The 23,063-nt window shown below is 37.2% G+C and overlaps 2 protein-coding genes across 5 annotated transcripts in view; both read right to left on the reverse strand.

Moving 5' to 3' along the window:
* The window catches only part of LOC139169453 (calcitonin gene-related peptide type 1 receptor-like), a 32,098-nt gene extending 19,682 nt beyond the window's left edge, over nt 1-12,416 (reverse strand). Inside the window, exons 1-5 of the mRNA XM_070755669.1 lie at nt 12,351-12,416; nt 9,004-9,044; nt 8,670-8,785; nt 6,785-6,895; nt 6,113-6,213 (exon numbers count right to left, since the gene is read on the reverse strand). Coding sequence (XP_070611770.1) covers nt 6,113-6,213; nt 6,785-6,895; nt 8,670-8,751 — 294 coding nt within the window. The 5' untranslated portion in view covers nt 8,752-8,785; nt 9,004-9,044; nt 12,351-12,416. The remainder of the gene's footprint in view (nt 1-6,112; nt 6,214-6,784; nt 6,896-8,669; nt 8,786-9,003; nt 9,045-12,350) is intronic.
* A 5,805-nt stretch (nt 12,417-18,221) lies between these two features.
* Nucleotides 18,222-23,063, reverse strand: part of TFPI (tissue factor pathway inhibitor) — a 71,915-nt gene continuing 67,073 nt past the window's right edge. For all 4 annotated transcript variants that reach the window (XM_070731909.1, XM_070731910.1, XM_070731912.1 and 1 more), the window contains one exon: nt 18,222-21,470. In XM_070731909.1, the coding sequence (XP_070588010.1) occupies nt 21,364-21,470 (107 nt within the window). In that variant the 3' untranslated portion in view covers nt 18,222-21,363. The remainder of the gene's footprint in view (nt 21,471-23,063) is intronic.

Consider the following 23,063-nt stretch of genomic DNA (forward strand, 5'->3'; position numbering starts at 1 on the left):
TATTAGTGGATGATCTACATAAGGTTTTTGTAATTTACCAAGTCTGTATCCCTCTACTATATATTGTCACTATCTATATCAAATAATTAACACTATAATCAACTCTAATTTAATGAATTTATATGAATGATCGTATTGACTTTATAATTTAATATAATATATTTAATATAACAAGACATTAACTGCTATTATTAATTTTCTGTATATATTAATTGATAATTACTGTCTCTCTGTAAAAATAACTTAGCTGTAGGATATTTGAATATACTATTAATTTTGCAAGTATTAACTTTAAACTATAAAACTTGTACTGGGTAATTAATAATAATAGAACAATAGAAATAGAAATAGTAGATAAGATATACCTGCAACAATATCTTGAATCAATCTATATATATTACTTAGTCATTGTTAATTTGTTACCGGTCAATAGTAAACGACACTTTAATTAGAAGCTTATTATAATTAAGATAAGGTAGTATCCTCTTTGTAACTGTTATATACTTTGCTTAACCTATATACATTTACTTAATAATTAAGTAGTATTTATCCTGTCTGTACATATTCCTTCTATCTTCCCCTACGTAATTTCACTCTCTAGAGGGAAGAAATATCTCTAAACTTTTATCTGTTAAGGTTTACTATTGAGTCCAACAGGAATTGATACCCCAACTACACATTATTGAAAATACTCTGTTTTACTGTATCGATACCAAACTCTGGATCAGACCATCAAACAACTGTACCAGTGGGCAAATTGGTGGTCGACTATAAAAATGACAAGCCTTTCTAATTTGTCTAGGCTAGGATCAGGGAAAAAATCAATCACCCATTCTACATCAGCCATACCAAGTCCCTCTACCCAGAGATCCCTTGACGATATGATACCTAGAGAGAGGTCTAATTCTTATAAAGATCTCCAAGCTACGCTGCTTCAAATGCAGGAGCTAATGTTGAAAAACCATCAGGATATTAAAAAAGAATTAGGTGAGGTGAGGAGCGATACATCCGAACTAAAAGAGTGGATGCAGAACATGGACAAAAAGCACGAGGCTTTTCAACAACAAATGACTAAACAAGAACAGAGGATACAGGTCTTAGAAGACAAAATAGACCATGAGCACAAACAAATGGAAGACCTGACAGATAAATTAATCCACGCCAATAAAGATCTAGAGAACACTGTAATTCAATTAGAGAGCGAAAAAGCTAACCAATATCTCAGATTTCAAAATCTCAGGGAGGAAAAAAGCGAAGACCTACCTGATATTATGGCCGATATCCTTTCAAAGGCCCTGGGCATTGAAAAAGATACAATGCTAAATGAAATCGATGAAGCCTATCGTATAAATACTAACTACGCTAGACGCCATAACCTCCCCAAAGAAGTTCATATCAAATTTATCAAAAAATCAGTCAGGGATGAAATCCTTCATAGAGCCCGGGAAGATCCTATAGAACACAAGGGGAGACAACTGGTAGTATTAAAACAGGTCCCAAAACATGTCAGAGACCTTCGCAGGCCATACACCTTTCTGTCAGCAAAACTAACCAGACACAATATAAATTTTAGATGGCTGGTCCCAGAAGGTATGCTTGTGACCTGGCAAGATAGGAAATTAAAAATAGACTCTGTCGAAAAAGCCGAAGAATTTTTCGAAAAAAATTTCTCTACTGATCGAACTTCTGAAACACAAGACGATACCGGAACACCGACCCTCCCTTCCACTAGTGTACAACTTATAGAACAGAGCCCTACAAGTTTAGAAAGAACTCAGGCTACTGATAAACTAACTTTAGGCAACAATGGCTATACAGGATATCCAAAAGAAACTAGAAGTACAAGGGCAACAAGACCCAAGTACAGATAACTTAAATCTGGTACAAGAAAAGTTAAACAAAGGAATTGAACTATATTCAATTAATATAAACGGTCTAAATGCGCCAAAAAAGAGAAGCCAAACTTTAAATAAAATTGCTAAATTAAACTTCGACATTATTGCAATGCAAGAAGTCCACATCAAAAATAAATTTGAGTACCTACTCAAAAGAAATAAACTTGGGAATCTGTTTACATCACTTGCCGGGGAAAAAAAGAGAGGTGTAATATGTTATATCAATCCTAATATTCAAGCTGAATTGAAATATAAAGATAGAGAAGGTAGAATCTTAATTATAGAACTTACTATAGAAAAGGACAAAATAACTTTAATAAATATTTATGCCCCGAATGTAGGTCAAGAAAATTTTTATAAAAAACTATTAATCACCATCCGAGAACATTCCACTGATAATATCTGCTTATTAGGCGACTTTAATGGCATAACCAATAATGATATGGACTATAAGAATGATAAAAAGACCAAACAAAAGAAAAGAATATTACCTAAAACCTTTTTTGATCTAATCAAAGAACTAAAATTGAAAGACAGCTGGAGGGAGAGAAACCCCAAACTTAAAAAATTTACCTTTTATTCTGATAGGCATCAATCGTGGTCAAGATTGGATATGGTCTGGACAACAACAAAAATTAACACCAAAATTCATTCGATAGATATAGAACCTAATTACATTTCAGACCATAGTGCGCTTAAAGTTTGTTGGAAAGGAAATAAACAGAGTTGTAGATGGTCGCTTCAGAAATCTATTTTAAATCAGGAAGATTTTAAGCAAAAACTTAAAACTGAAATGAATTATTTCTTCCAAGAAAATCTAAAAGACGACACTAGCCTTCAAAATGTTTGGGACACTGCCAAAGCTGTTATTAGAGGGATAGCTATTTCATTCATGACTAGAGAATTTAAACAAAAAAAACAGAAGTTAGCTAATTTAGAAGAAGAGTACAGGGCCTTAGAAGAAGAACTTCAGAACTTCCCCACTAAAAAAGAAATCAAACAAAGTATGCTACAAATTAAACACCAACTAAACATAATTGACCAACAAAACTGGGCACAACAAATAAAAAGAACTAACCAATATAATTTTGTGAATGCCAACAAACCTAGCAAATGGCTAGCCAATAAACTCAGGAAGCAAAATGAAAAGAAACTTATAAACTGTCTAAAAGACAAAAATGGGGAACCATGCCATGACCTGGAAAGGAAAAAAACGATTGCTAGCGATTTTTTTAGTAAACTCTATGAATATTCCGAAACTATACAAAATAATACGCATGATACAAAAATTCAAGAAATCCTAGAGCAGGCTAAACTCCCTAAAGTACCGCAAGAAATGGTCAATATAATCAATAAACCGATCACAGAAATAGAATTAAAAGAGGCAATAAAAAGTCAAAAAAACAACAAAGCACCAGGTCCGGATGGACTCCCCACAGAACTTTATAAAGATCTTCCCAAGGAAATGGAAAAAGCCTTTTTAGAGACGTTAAATGATGCTTTAGATAGAGGCAAAATCCCAAATTCATGGACAGAAGCAAACCTAGCGTTAATCTCAAAAAAAGATACAGATCAGACTGATATAGCTAATTACCGCCCGATCTCTCTTTTAAATGCCGATTACAAAATTTTCACCTCTATCTTAGCGAACAGAATTAAAGGTTTTTTAAATCATTTTATACATCCAGATCAGAACGGTTTTCTCCCCGGGAGACAGCTAAAGAATAATATTAGAATCGTGCTAGACACGCTCGAATATTACGAAGCCCATAATGAGAAACAAGTGGCGTTAATATTTCTTGACGCCCAGAAGGCCTTCGACAATGTGTCTTGGAAATTTATGTTAAAACAGCTTGAATATATGGAATTTGGCTCCAAATTTATTAACGCAATAAAAGCTATTTACTCTATCCAATCGGCATATATAATTCTCAATGGGGATACATCAACTAAAATCTCTTTATACAAAGGCACAAGGCAAGGTTGTCCATTGTCCCCTTTACTATTCATATTAACTCTTGAAGTACTAACAAGAATAATTAGAGACAAAGAAGACATATGGGGTCTAAACTGTAAGAAAGAAATTTATAAACTCCAAGCTTTCGCAGACGACTTGGTATTCATCTTAGAAGATCCTTTAAATTCAGGTCCTAAACTATTAGAAGTTCTGGAAGAATACGGTACAGTGGCAGGTCTCAAAATAAACAAAACCAAAACCCAAATTTTAACAAAAAACATGCGACAAACACAAAAAGATATCTTATCTGCCAAAATGGATATGCAAATTGTCACAAAAATTAAATATCTTGGCATCAATCTGACAAATAGAGTGTCAAGCTTAAAATCAAACAACTATGATACATTATTGGACAAGATAAAAAATGACTTGTCAAAATGGAGGAATTTACAACTATCTTTTCTGGGGAGAATCGCAGCCATTAAAATGAACACTTTGCCCAAAATATTGTTTTTATTTCAAACTATCCCTATACAAGTAAAACAGGATTTTTTTACTAATTTGACTAAAATAACCAACAATTTTATCTGGCAAAACAAGCGGCCCCGAATTCGACTAAAATACCTACAAGGAAAAAAAGATGAGGGCGGTTTGGCACTTCCAAATTGGAAGGACTACTACACTGCTGCATTGCTAGATTGGACAAGAGATTGGATGAGTCTAACAAACACTAGACTTCTTAAATTAGAAGGCCACGACCTCCATGCAGGATGGCATTACTATCTCTGGGACGAAAAGTCGTCAACCCACAAATACTTCTCCAACCACCTGATTAGAAAATCGTTAATTGGCACCTGGAAAAAAACTAAAACGAAATTATACAAAGGAATTCCCATGTGGTATGCCCCTTTAGAAGCTTATGTACATCCCAATTTACATAAGAGAAATAATATATTAAGATATAAAGACATTTTAAACCCAAACGGGACAATCAAAACAAGATTAGAACTTGAAAATTTGGGACAAAAAGTGGAATGGTGGGAATACCTCCAGATCCAGTCTAAATTTAACAAAGACAAAAAAAATTTCGGGATTACCAAAAATGCTTTGTTAGATAAGCTATGTATAGGCCCCCAAGATAAGATAATCAAAAATTTTTATGGCTATTTAAATTACAACGACTTGGACACCTTTAACCAAAAACCCAATGTTAAGAAATGGAACCGCGACCTTAAAAAAGAGATAACAGAGGAGGAATGGCAAATAATTTGGACAAAGAACTATAAACTGACTATTGCCACCTCTTATAAAGAAAACCTGGTCAAAATGTTTTACCGTTGGCATATTACCCCAGTTAAATTAACCAAAGTGAACAACAAACTTTCACCAATCTGTTGGAAATGTCAACAAGAATTGGGTACCTACTTTCATCTATGGTGGGAATGCAATAAAGCCAAAACCTATTGGGAAATGATTGGAAATTGGATTGAAGAAATATTAAATTTGATGCTTGACAAGACCCCTGAATGTTTTCTACTAGGTATAGTTAGGCAAAAATTGTCGAAACCCCAAGTTCATCTAATCATCCACTTAACTACCGCAGCAAGACTAACTTACGCGCAGTGGTGGAAAAATGAAGACCTTCCCCCAAATGAAGCAATATTAAGGAAAATAATGTACTGCGCAGAAATGTCAAAACTGACCCTATTAGTCAGGAACGAACCGTTAGATACGTTTAACAGTTGTTGGGACCCTCTCTATAAATGGATAGGTAGCAACAGAGAGACCAATAGGCTTTAAGGGGGGGGAAAAAAAAATGAACTGACACAAATCCGGTATAAAGGATTTTATTATCTAATATTATTACACGAGACTGTATATGTATTTAACTATGTAAACTTATCACTATTATTTGATAACTTCTTAACAAGATTTGTAAACGCAACACTGGTATTTATCATTCTTGATAATCTAGCCGAAATATGTTACTGAGCAAAAATATCTTGACCTAATTTTCGTTTTCAACTCAACCCCCCTGCTTATTCGCCGATATTGTTACTAGTTTTGTTTTTGTTTGTATGTTTTGTTTTTTGTTTTTTGTCTTCTTTCATTGTACCATATGTTGTATATATGATGTATATGTTTACATTTTAATAATAAAATTTTAAAATTAAAAAAAAAAACATCTTGAGTCTTGTGGTTTAATTCATTGCCCATATGATCTCTTCTTCAAGGCTAGTTCTATTTATACTTTTCTTACCTTGTAATTACCAGAGCAGGAGGTGTAATTTGTCCATTGTCTCTTGCTCCCAGGGTGTACAAACCAATGTCCATTTTCGTCACAGATTTTAAATGCTTTTTCTTGATGAGAAAAAAATGAAATCACCATAAACATTGTTTAAAAAACCAATGCAGACAATACACCTTTCTGTGCAGAATTAAATAGTGAAAAACGTCTTATCAAGAGCAATCCAGTTCATCAAATCCAATCCATTTTAGCTTTTTGTAATCAGCCAAGGCAGAGGCTGTTTTTCAATTCTTAGGAATAAATTCAAGAACTCTGCAATCAAAGCATCATTCCTACTGCTTTTCTGTTGAGTTTTCTCTACAGACAAATTCCTTTGTTAATAAATACAGTGACTGGTAAGATTGAAGATGTCCTAAGCAAAATGAGGAAAAGAAAGGCAATGTGGGGAATTAAAATGACAGGCATGGTTCTAATTTCTCAATTCAGCCTACCGCTTCTCTAAATTAAATACGAAAATCAGAAGTCACCCTGGGAAAATGGGAAGAACATTAATGATCTTTTAAAGTTTGGAAAAATGTGACCAGATAGGAACTCTACTTGAGGTCCTCATGAGGTGGAAATCCAGCTGCTAATTTGCATTTTAATCTTCACACTGCCAGTGAACAAAGAATTGTGGTTATTTACCCAGATTGTCAAAATCCTGAAAGTAAACTGGACAAAACTGTGTGGCTGTTTCTCCTGCAGGAGTATCATCCCAGCATAACCATCCATCCCATGTTCTATTGCAGTAAGAACCTAAATATTAAAGAGATATAGGTTCAGTTTTTAATCTATAATACATCTGTTATGTTGTAACCATAGAATAAGAGATATATTTATAGCAGTACAGTAATTATAACTGCTGTAAAGATCAGAAGCTATTTCTCTATCGTTTTTCTTTTTTTTTTTTTCTTCCACTTTTAGATTTTTCTGATTTTCTTTCTCTTTTCAAACTTTATATTAATTGGTATAAATTTTCAACTTTAATGAAATTCTTTGATAAAAACAATCTTTTATAGGTTTTTTTTTAAAAAATTAAAAAATCAGATGCATACAGTGGCTGAACTAATGTATAGGATTTAAATTAGAATGAGGTGTAGTGGGTGAAGGATATCAGAGCTGCATCTGCGGAAATTAGCCAGTTTGTGCCCAAGCAACAAACCAGTTCAGCCAGCCCACCAACCCAACCAGCCAGCCACAGACCAGTAGAAATGGAGTTGAAGTCTTCAATGAAACACAGCAGCAGCAAGAAGTTGTGGAAAAATATATTTACTTCTTTATACTACTACTACTATCTATACTATACATGCAATAAACTAGTATCTTACTAGTACCTTGCTACAACTATCTTAGTTCAATAACTCACAGGAACCAACTTATACAGCATTACAGCTTCTGCAGAGCACACTTCTCACAAAAGTAACAGAACACAGCTAACAGCGAACAGACAGAGAGAAAGAGCAGGGAGCTGTTACCTAGTTAAATACTTTTCACATAATTGCTAGGTTGCTGCACTCTCAACTGCCTCAGAATGACTCAGCATTCTTAACTGAGGCCTAATTTCTGCATTATGACGGTCTTTTTAATTCCTGACAAAGGAGAGGTAAAAAGGTTGGTTAGGCAGATACAGTTTACATGCGAGGCTGTGGAACAATTTGCCTCCAGAAGATGTGGTTTTTCCAACAGTGGAGATTTTTAAGAAGAAATTGGATAGCCATTTGTCCAGAATGGTATAGAGTAGGGGTGTCAAATTTGTAGACTGCGTCGATGTAGATGTGTCACACGCTGGCCACGCCTCCCCTGGTTTAGTGAAAGTAGGAAAAACCGCAATGCGTCATGTGACAACAACATGACAATGTGAGTTGTGGTATAGAGTCTCCTGCTTGAGCAGTGGGTGGTCGAGAAGACCTCCAAAATTCCTTCCAACTCTTTTATTCTGTTATGTATTAAGCGTCTAGATTACCTAAACCGATATAAGATTTAAATAAAATTTGTTAACCCATTGAATTTGTTGAGATCTTTGAAATAAACTGAAACCTTTTGGTGCATATGGGAATTACTCCGTTTTATAATTTTTAATTAATAAGTTTCTTGGCCTAATGAAGCCACAAATATGTGGTTTTTCTTATAATAAGCTTTATCTGGTAATTGATCTGGTTCTATTGATTTGTATGTTGATCTCATTGTGTGAGTAGTTCAGTCCATCAGCTGAGCATCCATGTCCAGGAGGTCAGAATAGAGACAGTGGTATTACACAGTCATTCTATCAATGAAAGATTTGGTGGTGGGTTTTGGGTAGAAATCAAAAATTTAGAAAGAAGCAATTCCTTAATCATGGAATCATCAAGAAGGAAGCCCCACCTCCAACCACAAAGAGGAGAATTTGTATTGGAGTATTAATGGAGCAAGGCTTTGTGGGGGGGAAATTAAACTTTAACCAAAGATGTAAAGAGCTATAGAGATTCTTGCTTTGATTTTTATCAATCAAAATTATACTCGTATTGGTAACATAATAAGAGTACTATTTTACCTGTATTCTCATGCACAGGAACTTTTATAAATTTCTGGTAACATTCAAACTGCGCTTTCATAATAGCTTCTTCTGTTTTCATTTTCTGTCTTGATTAAAAATGCTTAAATAAGAACCTGAGGATTAAAAGATAGGACAGGATCTTCTATTAAATGTACTATTCAACTTACTCTAAACAGAGGTCTCTAAACTTGGCAACTTTATGAGGTTTGGACTTCAAATCTCAGAATTCTTCACCTCAAAGTTCCAAAGGTTGGAGACCTCTGCTCTAAAGTACACAATAGAATAAAAGAAATGTCCCTGAGGAACAGAAATTTCTCTTTCTATTAAATACCTGAGTTCCAAATTAGTTTCCTACTTTCTTCAGGACAGAATCTGTAAACATGAAGAGCAATATTATTAATATATTTAAATACACATATAAGAACAAATTCTGTAACACTATACTTACATCAACTGTGCCTCAGCTACTGTAATAAATAAACTTTGAGCAAATATCTTTCTTCTTGTTCCTGTGATTTAATAGACCTAAAACTGTTTACATGTGAAATGTAGTTCAGAATATTTTTAAAGAAAAAAATGTTTTAAGAAGCTGTATATATCAACTTATCCCTTGATCTTGAAAACCTGATGAAAACTGGTAAGTCTTGGTGTAACTTTCAAGAAATAACTATGTTGAAAAAACAGATTAAATGTTAAATCCATCTCTATATGAAGTGAATATCTCCCAGAGCTCCATTAAGTTCAATATCACAAGGTGTAATCTTGATTAGCAATGACAACATTGAAAGGGAAGGCTTCATTTTGCACCTGGGGAGAAAATATGGATTTAAAATTGTGCAACCTGGCTGGCTGGGCACACAGGAAGAAGTCACAACCTCAACATAACTCTCTTTCCCCCTCCCCCCACAGATAATGGCAACTTGGGAGGCTGAGGGAGCTGGAAAGGGGATCCTCCCTTCAGGGACATTGAAAGGAGGTGGTGGACTTTGCGTGATGTCAGAATGGAACATCTGGCAGGTGATAGAATTGCCCTGGAGGACCAGTGGGGGGTGGGCAGAATCTGAGGCTACAGAGCAGTTCAGTCCCTAATGGTAGAGCACCTCCTGCTTAAGCAGAGGGTTGAACTAGAAGACCTCCAAGGTCCCTTCTGACTCTGTTGTGTTACTCATTTTCTGGAGGCTGGGAGCCACAGAAAGACAGAGCAGAGATTTAAGGCAGGCATTTGCTGACTGTCCATAAGAATGCAGGTCCTTGAATGCAATAGAGCAAAAGAAAAAAAGTTTGTTGGTGGTGGTGGGGGGTTGACACCTGCTTCCTTGAAACCCCATCCACCTCCAAAAGTCAGGAACCCCCTCCTGAAAATCCTGATCGGAAAACCGGTCTGTCCAGAGAGTTTTGTAGAGCAAAGATGGCATATGGAATGGGACGTGGGTAACAAACGGGAGCCAGAACGAGGATGGTACCAGCAGGGGACAGGTGGACCTTCCCCATCTGCTCTTTTGGGCTGGTTCAAGGCAACTCCTCCCTACCTACCCCATTCCATAAATGAAACCTCTGAAGGGGCTGAAGCTCTGTGGAGACTGAGGACCTCTGGGCCACCCCACTTTGCTGACTGGGGGATTCTGGGAACTGAAGAGTCTTCAATTGGCTAAGGTCGTACCACCCACACCAGCAGTGGTCAGACCCCAAAACAAAGCCAGCAGGAAGCAGTTCCAGAGAGTGGCACCCCCCCCCAGGCGAGGACACAAACCAAAGGTGAGGCTGCCGTTTCAGTCCCCAGCTGGGCCGCCACCTTTGTAGCAGCGAGCCCAGTCCTTGGACTGAGAAGCGGGTCTGGAAAACCTCGGCTGGGACTGCAGCAGGAAAGGCAGGAGAGGCAGGGATCCCAAAGCCCTTGGAAGGAGTCGAGACAAGCCCCGCACAGTGGCCAGAAAATGTGGCAAGAACCTGGGCTTTCCCGCAGCATTCCCGGCCACAGCGCTACATCCACAGAGGTGGACGGGGGTGGACGGGGCCCAGGTCCTTTATGCTGGACAGAGCGGGGTGGCATTTGGCTGATGGGGCATTGGGGTTTCTGCCCAGTGCCGTTGCTTGGGGAGGCCGAAGTTCCTGGTGTGCGCTGCGTTCGGGCTGGCAGCCTGCCTGGCTCTTTTACCCAGCCCTTCTGCCTGCCTCTCCCTGGGCCCTCTGGCCAGCGGGGCCCGCAGAGGAGCCAGGTGAGGAGCCAGTGGGAGCCCTGCATGCCTGACTATGCCCGTCACATATACAAAAAGAAACCCAGGACACACCAAACTTCACCTCCAGCCTTCAGGAGGATGAGGAGGGGGGGGGAGGAAACCAGGAAAGGGGAGGAGAGGGGAGGGAAAGGGGGGTCTTACCTGTAGCAACATAATTTTTGCTGCCTCACGCCAGGGTTTCCCGCCAGGGTTTTCAAAAAGGGGCAAAGAGAGCCGGGGTGGCGTAAGTGCGATCTCAACAATCTCCTTCTTTTGAGGGCCCTGGTTTGCTGAGGTGGTTTCTGGCCAAATCGTGCTTTGAAAGTGTCACAAGCCAACTGCTTTGCTATGGAGTAGGAGGAGCAGGGGCGACCAAAAAACCCCCCAGCTTGCCGTGCATTCCAAAAATTGGGACTTTTAAAAAAAAAAAACCGGGACGCAGGGCAAATTGTTTAAAATCAGGACTGTCCTGCCAAAAGTGGGACGTCTGATCACCTTAGGTTTAGGAGAACCTCTAGGTAAGATTCTATGCAGTTTGGAGAACCACAAAATCCCACTCCTGGCTGGCCCTGCCCACCCCACCCCTCCTAGGAGTCCCCAGCAGCCCGTTTTGGATGCAGGGAAGTGTAGGGCATGTATGGAAGCTCTGGGGAGGATAAAAAACAGGCCTACCAGAAGTTCAGGAAGCTGGAAACATGCTTGTTTCCAGACTCTAAAGGGCCTCCAGAGTCTGGGGAAGGTGTTTTTACCCTCCTGGAGGCTCAAGGAAACCCTCCAGAACCCATCGAGGGAAAAACACCCCCTTCTCACCGTGGTTCAGGGGGCCCACTAGGCTATGCCCACTATAGCCACACCCAGCCAGCAACCTGGGAGAGAAGCCCTTGCTAAAAATTTTGAAGCTCACCCCTATTAAAATCCCTCTGGCGAAACATGCTTGCTCATGTGTAACTGGAATTGTAAAAGTTCACTGAATTCAGCAATGATGAATATTCTAAAGGGTCAAATTCTAAAACATACTAAGCTTTAATCAAGTCTGTAGTCTTGATTCAAATCCTGAAATTGCAGTAATCTTTCAAAACAGTTTTACTGTTTCAAATGCTGGGGGAGGGGGGGCGGAATGAGGAGAGTGGGGGAAATTAATGATTTTTTAAAAAGTTATTTGATTTTATGTATATTAATCTGCCATAAACAATAGCAATACCTGACAATCTATTTATTACCTCATTTACTTAGCAAAGCAAGGGAGATACATCAGGGTTTGGGGTTGGTTTTTTTTTGCTATTCCAACCTAATTTTCCTACTCTGAATAACTTCCCAAGCCCTTATACCAATGTGATTTTTGTCTCTTTAGCATCTCTAAAAATATTGAAATTTCAAAAGACATATCCTTTTAATATGTTATCCTAATTATGGTAAATATTAAGTACACACACAATAGATATTGCTATTCATCAGTACTCACCAAATATTTTTTGTAAGATATTGGAAAGCTCAATAATTCATCATTCGCCTTACAGTTCAAATGGAGGAATGAGAGATGGGTTATAATATTGTCTGCAATGTGATACAATGAGTCATAGCGTTATCAGTTATCATACAATGAAAAATATTTGATTGTACACACTATGTAATGTAACAGCAATCTGAAGGAAACAGTCTTTCTTCCAGATATATATCAGTGCCCCAACTATAGTTTTAACAGTTAACCAGCCTTAATGAAGCAGTAGATTTTTTTCTTTTAACATAATTGACTCTGGGATCTGAGAGAGAAATTTCTATACTTATGTTACAGAATTGAATTCTTTATTGGCCAAGTGTGATTGGACATACAAGGCATTTACCTTTAGTGTATATGCTCTTAGTGTACGTTTGTTAAGAATCATGAGGTACAACACAATGATTGTCATAGGGTACAAATAAGCAATCAGGAATTAATATAAAGTGTAAGGATACAAGCAACAAGTTAGAGTCATACAGTCATAAGTGGGAGGAGATGGGTGATAAGAACAATGAGGGGTGTGATAGGAACAATAAGGGGTGTGCATTCCATCCCCTGTTCTAATGTTTCTTTTATTTTTTACTAGTACCATGCAGATTAATATTATTATAGCTAATGTTTTTTTCTTTTTTTCTTATTAGTAGTATCATGTATATGAATATCATTATATCTTTACATATCTCAAATATAGTATGTACTTGACAAAACAAACAAATAAATAAATGAGAAGACTAATAGTAATAGTAATGCAGCCTTAGTGAATAGTTTGACAGTGGTAGGGAATTATTTATTTAGGAGAGTGATGGTGTTACATAGAAACATAGAAGTCTGACGGCAGAAAAAGACCTCATGGTCCATCTAGTCTGCCCTTATACTATTTTCTGTATTTTATCTTAGGATGGATATATGTTTATCCCAGGCATGTTTAAATTCAGTTACTGTGGATTTATCTACCACGTCTGCTTGAAGTTTGTTCCAAGGATTGACTACCCTTTTAGTAAAATAATATTTTTTCATGTTGCTTTTGATCTTTCCCCCAACTAACTTCAGATTGTGTCCCCTTGTTCTTGTATTCACTTTCCTATTAAAAACACTTCCCTCCTGGACCTTATTTAACCCCTTAACATATTTAAATGTTTCGATCATGTCCCCCCTTTTCCTTCTGTCCTCCAGACTATACAGATTGAGTTCATTCAGTCTTTCCTGATACATTTTATGCTTAAGACCTTCCACCATTCTTGTAACCCGTCTTTGGACCCGTTCAATTTTGTCAATATCTTTTTGTAGGTGAGGTCTCCAGAACTGAACACAGTATTCCAAATGTGGTCTCACCAGCGCTCTGTATAGTGGGATCATAATCTCCCTCTTCCTGCTTGTTATACCTCTAGCTATGCGTTTAGGAAAAAACTGTCCTTGGGCCTAAGTTGTTCTGATGTGCAGTGCTTTATAGTGTTGTTTAGAGGGTAGGAGTTGAAACTATTTGTGTCTAGGATGCAAGGGGTCAGTAAATATTTTCACGGCCCTCTTTTATGTATGGATTCCCTTCTCATTTTTATGGATGGTCTGTGTCTTCCTCAATCTCGGGTCCTCTATCGAATGCCTGGGAGTTTAAGGGTTCCATACAATATCTTAACTCAGTGAGGGTGAACTTATGGCATGCATGCCATGGGTGCCATGTGGAGCCATATCTGCTGGCACATGAGCTGTTGCCCTAGCTCAACTCCAACACAAATGTGCGCACTAGCCAGTTGATTTTCAGCTCACATGGAGGTTCTGGAAGGGCATTTTTGGCTTCTGGAGGGCCTCTGGGGAGTAGGAGAGGGCATTTTCACCCTCCCCAGGCTCTAGAGAAGCCTCTGGAGTCTGGGGAGGGCAAAAACGGACCTACTGGGACCACCAAAGTCAGGAAATAGGGAAGTGGGGAAAATCATGCACACAAGCATGGGTAGTGGGGCAGCATTGAATTATGGGTGTGGGCACTCAAGCATGTGCAATAGTGTGCGTGCATGCAATTTCTGCACCTGAGGAAAAAAAAGGTTCGCCATCACTGTCTTAGCTGTTCCTACTACTCCACTTTGTTGAACAGAGAACTTGACGCTGCTCCTGGAATCTGTTGGAGCCACTCTACCAGTTTAGGAATCAGAGAAGTGCTCCTAAGACATCAGGGAGCACTTTGGCTTTTCTTAACCCCTAGTACTTTTCCAGCTTCTCATATGTTTTCTATCACCACTGCTATCTTTGGACCTTATATATTGTCCCAATGTTTGATTGACTGGCTAGTCCATGTCTGTCCATCTAGATCCAGAAGTCTCCCAGGGTCTTGATCCTCTGATTCTCTATGACCTTCTGTGGGATCTCTCATTAGAAGGGTCTGGCCCATATGTTATGTTCCTGTCAAATGCCATTTACTTGGTTGTGCCATTCAGTGTATACTATTCCTGCCTCCATCTTACACCCTGCCACTATATGTTGCTGTCTCTGTGGTAGCCAGCGTGTGCGCGTCTGGTGGGCAGGAGCACACATTGGCATGAGATTCGGCTTCTGCACATGCGGCAGAAGTAAAATCTTGTGCAAGCATGTGGGTAGAGTGCCTTTCGTCCCCTGTCCTATTGCTCTCCTATATCTCCTATACATTTCTTCCATTCTTATATCTCTTCTTCTATTCTTTCATTGATATGTTCTATTCCTATAACTTCTATTCTTTCTTAGGTATATTTTACTATGAGTATATCTTCTATAACCATCATCATGTATTTTACTATGTATATATATATATACATATGTTTTGGTTTTTTTTGAAGGAACATCACAGCTCCTTTTTGCCTCTAGGCCCAACCCAGGGCCATTTCAAGGCTGTTAATTTATTTATAGCCCAGTAAGGAAGGGTGTGGCTAGCTGATGAGGCCAGAACAAGGCCGAAATGGGACCATCCTAGCCTCCCATAATTTTAAAATTCCAGCTAAAAAAACATCTGACATATATATATATATATATATATATATATATATATATATATATATATATATATATATGAAGGGATTGGATACTGTAGCCTAGAGGATAATTCTCTGCCTTACAAGGCAAAGGTTGCAGGTTCAAGTCCCAGTGGGTATGGCTAGATGATGAGGCCAAAATAAGGCCGAAATAGATCTATCCTAGTCTCCCTTAATTTTCAAATTCAGCAAAAAAACATGTGACACATATAGATATAATTGTCGGCTATCAAAAAAAATTAACTGCCTTGGAAATGGCCCTGGGTTGGGCAGAGAGGGAAATAAAGGAGCTGTGATGTTCCTTCAATACACCAGGGTGATTCAACACAAAAAATATGTAACCCTTCCCTGGTGCAGAGCTGAAGGGATTGGATACTGTAGCCTAGAGGATAATTCTCTGCCTTACAAGGCAAAGGTTGCAGGTTCAAGTCCCAGTGGGTATGGCTAGCTGATGAGGCCAAAATAAGGCCAAAATATCTCCCTTAATTTTCAAATTCAGCAAAAAAACATGTTTTATATATATATATATATATATATATATATATATATATATATATATATATATTTGTTTTCGTAAATTTTCACGGGTATATGTATGTAGATTGTTCTGAGTTCGGGTTTTGCCCTGTGTAATGTTTTGCATGTCTATGCGACGTTTCGGCGAAATCACATTCACCATCATCAGGCTGAAGTTCCAATCTTTGTGTTTGGAACTTCAGCCTGATGATGGTGAATGTGATTTCGCCGAAACGTCGCATAGACATGCAAAACATTACACAGGGCAAAACCCGAACTCAGAACAATCTACATATATATATATATATATATATATATATATATATATATATATATATATATATTCGTAGATTTTCACGGGTATATGTATGTAGATTGTTCTGAGTTCGGGTTTTGCCCCGTGTAATATTTTGAGTGTTTATGCGACGTTTCGGTGAAATCACATTCACCATCATCAGGCTGAAGTTTATATATATATATATATGTATGTATGTATGTATGTATGTATGTATGTATGTATATATATATACCCATTATATATATATATATATATATATATATATATATATATATGTTTTTTCTTATGTCGGATGACCCTGGTATATTTCCAAGGAACGTCACAGCTCCTCTTTTTTTGCCTATAGGCCCAGCCCAGGGCCACTGCAAGGCAGTAATATATCTATAGCCGACAAACTATATATATATATATATATATATATATATATATATATATATATATATATATGTATATATATACCCATTAAAACCCTCATTGTGTATTGGACAAAATAAATAAATAAATAAATTTTGGCGATTTTCACCAATATTTTTGCTTCTGGACATGCATCTCTCTCTGGCCTGTCCTTGTATGAGATTTGGTATCCTGTGCATGCACAGAAGCCAAATCTCATGTCGACATGCACACCTCCCACTGGTCAGCTGGAGCTGCATGTGCAGCTCTATCTTCACTACCGGGACGGCGTATCCCCCCGGTCTGGGTACAACCCATTACTGTTATCATCTATCTATCTGGAGACAATTGTTTTAAGATATTAGCTTACCTGCCTTATTCAAACATACAAAACAAATTTCAAATAATTTGAATGAAGTTTTATATTTTTTAAACTCTTCAACCAGCAGAGGAAGTCCTGATATAATAAATATTTATCTGACGTTTTCTCCAACTTTGAACTGAATCTTAACCAAAAACAACTACTCTAGGCAGTGCTTGGAAATTTTAATTTTTAACAGTATTTAAACTGTTTCTTTTAAGTGTGTGTATTTCTGTGTGTATTAAAACAGCAGGGTTTTCAAATTAAAAATTACCGATAAAGACAAAAGGTTCTGAAAAACTTTAGATAGAGTTGACATGGATCCTATCTCAAATGATACAGTTTAAGGACAAGAAACATAAAGTTCTGCATTTAAGTAGAAAATAAGGAGATACACATTTACAACATTGGTGTTCTTGAAGTCATCAGTAGTATTTGTGAGAATCTTGTGTCTGGGTAGATTGTAGATTACATATCAGTCAGCAGTGTGCTGCAGCTGCTAAAGGAAGCGATACAATCTTGGGATGCATCCATAGAGGTATAGTATCAAAATAATGGGAAGTGATAGTGGACTGCTTATCTATAAATGTTTATGCCTGTTTTGTTCAGATCAAGCAGGGTAAATGCATGCCAGGTCCCATTTATTAAACAACATACAACATTCTTTGTAGGATATTCTATAACAGAATTGCAATGAAGCTTGGAAGTCTTCTAATCCAGCCCTCTGCTCAAGTCTGATGGCATTCTGGAGAAATAAGTGTCCAATCTCTTCTTGAAATCCTTCAGTGATGGACCAACTCCAATTTACAGAGGTAAATTGTTCAACTGTTTCAGTCTGTTAGGAAATTTCTCCTTTATTCTTGGAATTTGGATTTTCTAGGATTATCTTTGATACTATTGTTTTCTTGCTCTGATGATCAACCTTTCCCTGTGGCAGTCCTTCAAATACTGAAAGACTGCTTTTGTAGTACCCCTAGCCATTCTCTTCATTAGATTAGGCATACCTAGTTCACCATCTTGCAATATCTGGGAGACAGTTACTGGATTGCAATACCTGTCTTCTGGAATGCCCCCTCCTAACATCATAACCTCCCATCCTTATATTGTTCTGTAATTTATTCATAACCTGGTTGTTCTCCCAAGACTTAAAGGGATTTATTCCCTTTATTCCCTTCTACTCACTTTAGTTTTACTTATAATTGGTTGCCCACAGTCATTGAGGAGTTGAGCAATCTCAAAATTGAAGTAAATAAACACACAGAAATTGCTACAAATTTTGGAATGAAGTTTAATGTGGTTTGGATATTGTAACAGAATCTTGAAAGCCTCTCCAAGGCTCCCTAGTTCAAATAACACAACCAAGGAGTTGTTTTGGATTTGTTTCTTGCTTACAACTTCTCCAGAAGTGAAATATCTTTCCTCGGCATTTTCTTGTGTCGCCTTTGACTCAAATGAGCATTACATCACAATCCCACACAAATACCAATCCTCAAGTCTTCTTTCAGGTTTTCTTTCTTCTTTTCCATACACAATCTTTAGCATGCTCTATTTCATTCCCACTTGGGTGCAAAGATTTGTTAGTGCCCTCCTTCCCTAATTCAACTCAAGTTTAATTAAAAACAGTAATTTGGTAAAAAGACTAAAGAGGGTTTATACACTGTATGCACAATTATTAGGCAATTGAGTATTTTGATCATATCATAATTTGTTATGCATATTTTTCATGTAACCTCTCTATGTATAACAGATAAACTTGAATGCTTAGTACACCCTACATCAAGGTGTGCATAATTATTAAACAGCTTCTTTTCCTTGGGCAAAATGGGCTAAAAAGAGATTTAACTGACTCTGAAAAGTCAAAAATTGTAAACATTTTTCAAAGAAATGCAGCCCTCTTAAAATTGCTAAGATATTGGGGTGTGATCACAGAACCATCAACCATTTTGTTGCAAACAGGATCCGAAGAAACATGTTGAGAGAAATTGCCAAAGATTTTAGAAGAATCAAACATGAAGCTACCAGGGACCCATTGACCTCCAGACCTGTCATATTTTAGAACTGCAACCTACTGGAGTGCCCAGAAGTACAAGGTGTTCAATGATCAGAGACATGGCCAAGATAAGGAAGGCTGAAATCCTACCACTACTGAACATGACACATAAGTTTTGTTGATGATCAGCTTTTGAAATGACAAGACTGGGCCAAGAAATATCAGACAGATTTGCAAGGGCTTTATGGAGTGATGAGATTAGAGTGATCCTTGATGGACCAGAAGGATAGATCTGTGGCTGGATCAGTGACAGGCACAGATGCCAGCAAGGTGGAGATGGGGTACTGGTATGGGTTGGCATTATTGAAGATGAGGTAGTTAGAACTTTTCAGATTGAAGATAGACTCAAAATCAACTCCCAAACCTATTACCAGTTTGTAGAAGACACTTTCGTCAAGCAGTGATCCAGAAAAAAGTCTGCATTTTTCAAGAAGGCAATGATTTTTACACAGGACAAAGCTCCATTACATACATTGAAGTACTCCACTGCGTGGCTAGCCAAAAAAGAATAATGACATCCCCCATCCTCACCTGACCTAAACCCTATTGTGAACTTGGGGGCCCTTCTTAAATGGGAGATTTACAGTGAAGGAAACCAGTACATCTCTCTGAACAATGTCTGGGAGGCTGTGGTTGTTGCTGCAGAAAAAGTTGATCATCAACAAAAATGACTCCATGAATGGACAGCTTATGACTGCTATTGAAAAGAAGGGTGGCTATATTAGTTAGTGATATGTTTTTTGAACTGTCAGAAGTGTTTATTTGTAAACTTTGAATTGTTTCTTTATTCTTACTTTAACAGATAAAAATAAATGAGTGAGATGGGAAAATTTTCATTTTCATTCATTATATTGCATAATAATTCTCCTAAGAATAACCTCACTTTTACCTTTTGAAATATTTCGGTTTGAGTTTTATTAACATTTTGGATTGACCGAGAGCACTGCAGTTGTTCAATAATAAAAATACAGCTTGCCTAATAACTGTGCACATAGTGTATACATCTGAAGACACTGACTTGCTAAAAAAGAAATGTAACAGTAAGGTCTCCTACATTATATATTTATGTATATAACAAATTTTTATTTTTAAAAAACAGCATTTAGCTTGACCATTCTTAGATATGATAATAGGATAAAGTAAATTCAAAAATGTTTACTAAATATAGAATTTGGTACTACATATTTACAGAATATAAAAAGAAAATCTAATTTATTATTTTTTTTAAAAGAAGCAATTAGTTTAAAAATCTGCAGTAAAATACACAAATGCCTAAATATCAGCTTTTATACATTGAAATGAAATTGAAGTCTTGTTTAACATGTTTCATAGCAGCTTTTGTGACTTGGAAAGCATTTATTTCTTCCTGTATATTTTTGTAACAAAATACCATCCGTCTTATTTTCAAGACTTATTACATTTGCTATAAGCTGATGTAATAGTTCTCTGCAGACATGAGAACTAAATTTCTTTTCCTAAATTTCTCAATCCAAGAGTTCTAATGATTGAAACTTCTAATCTGTATTTATTGTCTTACAGGTTCAGTGTTTGTATCCAAAGGAGTCCAATTATATAGGCAATCCTCAACTTACAACAGTTCTTTCAGTGACTGTTCCAAGTTTCAACATCACTGTAAAAACTGTAAATTATGATTGTTTTTCATACACATATGGCAGAAATTCTATGGCCATGTGATCAAATCAGATGCTTGGCAGCTGACTCATATTTATGACAGTTGCAATGACCCTGGAGCCATGTGATTAACTTTTGTAATCTTCTGACAAGCAAAGTCAATGGAGAATCCAGATTCACTTAACAACTGTGTTACTAATTTAACAAATGCATTGATTCAACTTATCAATTGTACCAAGAAAGGTCATAAAATTGGTCAAAATTCACTTAAGAAATATCTCATTTAGCAACAGAAATTTTGGGCTCAATTGTGGTCATAAATTAAGGATTGCCTCTATTTTTTTTGTCCAAGGATCCATACAGCGAGGAATCAGTCTTCAAGCAAATCATGGGAATCAAACAGAATGATCTGCAGTCACAATGATGTATATTCAGCAAATTCGATATGATGTACAAGTCAGAGTGATTAGATAGTGTCAGATTAAGAAGATAAAGTGAGCTAGCTCTGGATCACAGCCTTTTATTCTGCAATTCTATGTAATAATCATAGAAAAGTCACAGCATTAATTTTACAGTAAAAAGTTTGGCTCCTGCCTAACAAATCTCCAAGGGAATAGAAAGACGTAAAGGTTGCTATATGAACCCTTGATAAACACGCACAATGTTAAACAAAGTGAGTAATATAAGATGTCTTGAAATGAAACATTTTCAGAGGGGGTTTAATAATACAGTGCTTAAATCCTTTCAATAACAATTTCCCCATCCACCAGTTGGACGAGTTGTTTCTTTCTTTTCCGACGTATTTTCCTGACACCTTTTTGTCCCTTCTTTGAAATGAAACCTGGGGGAGGGGGGAAGGGAAAAAAAGAAATGACAAAATGTACTAAACAGCATGCCATATTTTTCTCTTTCTCTCTCCACCTCAATTTCCCGCCTTTCCCTTTTTGTCTTCTAATTATATATTACAAACTCCTTGAAGTGGGAACATTAAAAAAAATCTGTCATAATTTAGGACTGACAATATACAGCAATTGTTCAGGTAGCTGAAAGCATTATGACAGAATATTGATGCTTTTATTGATGCCTTTAGTGTACCTACACACTTCTATTATGAGAAATAAAAGATTAAAAAACCAAAAGCCTACTTATCACGCACCATGCACAGGCATGGTCTTAATTAAACAAGATCTGGGCCCCCAAATGTTCGGCTGCAGTGGGTAATAGAACAATTGGGCTGTGTTCTGGCGCTGTTTCTCCAAATTCTTCTTTTAAAGGTTTTATACATTCATATTTTTATTGTTTTACTTTGTAATCTGCCCAGAATTGTAAAAAAATAGGGTAGCCTATAGAAATGAATGAATGAATGAATGGATGGATGGATGGATGGATGGATGTTCATACCAAAAACAGAAGGAGATCGTACTCTTTGGAATCATTTCCAGCCCTCTGGAAAAATAAGTTATATCTGCTGTATCTCTAACCAGTTCTTCTGGATGATTTTTTTTTAAAAAAATTATCCTGCCTTTGTTATCTTTATAAATAATTCAGGGTGGTGTATGTACCAAATACTCCTTCATCCTTCTATTTTCCCTACAACAACTCTATGAGATAAGTTGGGCTGAGAAAGAGTGACCGGCCCAAAGTCATCAAGCTGGCTTTCATGCCTAAGACAGGACTAGAACTCACAGTCTTTTGATTTCTAGGCTACCACTACACCAAACAGGCTCTCTTAATTTATTACAAGTGTATTCCACTGTTTCCTGTATGGAGATCAGTGCATTGTACAGGTCCCCCTATTTCCCAAACCTTAGATATATTCTATAGTCTTACAAATTAGTGTGAACTGGGTTATTGGAATAATGGTATCAATAGAATATCAAGCTTCTAGGATCCTAAATTAGGTAATTAAGCCAGTACTCCCGACTGCCTCACAATAAGTGACATTGAAAAAAGATGCTTCAAAATAGAACAGGGATGGGGGTCTCGTGAATATGCTGAAATACAATTCAAAGAGTTGTAGCCAGAATCATCAATAAGGAGAGAAGGTGAAAATGTAGAAACATCTTAGGAGGTTTACAGCCCCATTATATTAGCAAAGCATACTGATTGCACATCTTAAAGGCTTGTATGTTGTACTTAAACTTCTACCATGAGATAGTCTGACTCTTTCTTATTCAGCTGCGCTAAGAGTTGTATTCAGGGCTTGTGGAACATACATCTTGTAGATGCTTGCTTCAAATTAATTAACAGGACAAATGTCTTTGACTTGTGTACTCAGTTGTAATAAATTACAAACGAAGGCACATAGATGTTTCCAAGGATAATGTCACTAGATCCAGTCAGGACCAGAGATTTAATCTTCTGAGTTTTTGTGCTGTAGTCCATGTTCAGGGTACAATATAATACTATGGATGGATATAGCATTGGTTCCAGC

Source organism: Erythrolamprus reginae, chromosome 1, assembly GCF_031021105.1.
Source record: "Erythrolamprus reginae isolate rEryReg1 chromosome 1, rEryReg1.hap1, whole genome shotgun sequence".
In the NCBI taxonomy this organism is placed as follows: domain Eukaryota; kingdom Metazoa; phylum Chordata; class Lepidosauria; order Squamata; family Dipsadidae; genus Erythrolamprus; species Erythrolamprus reginae.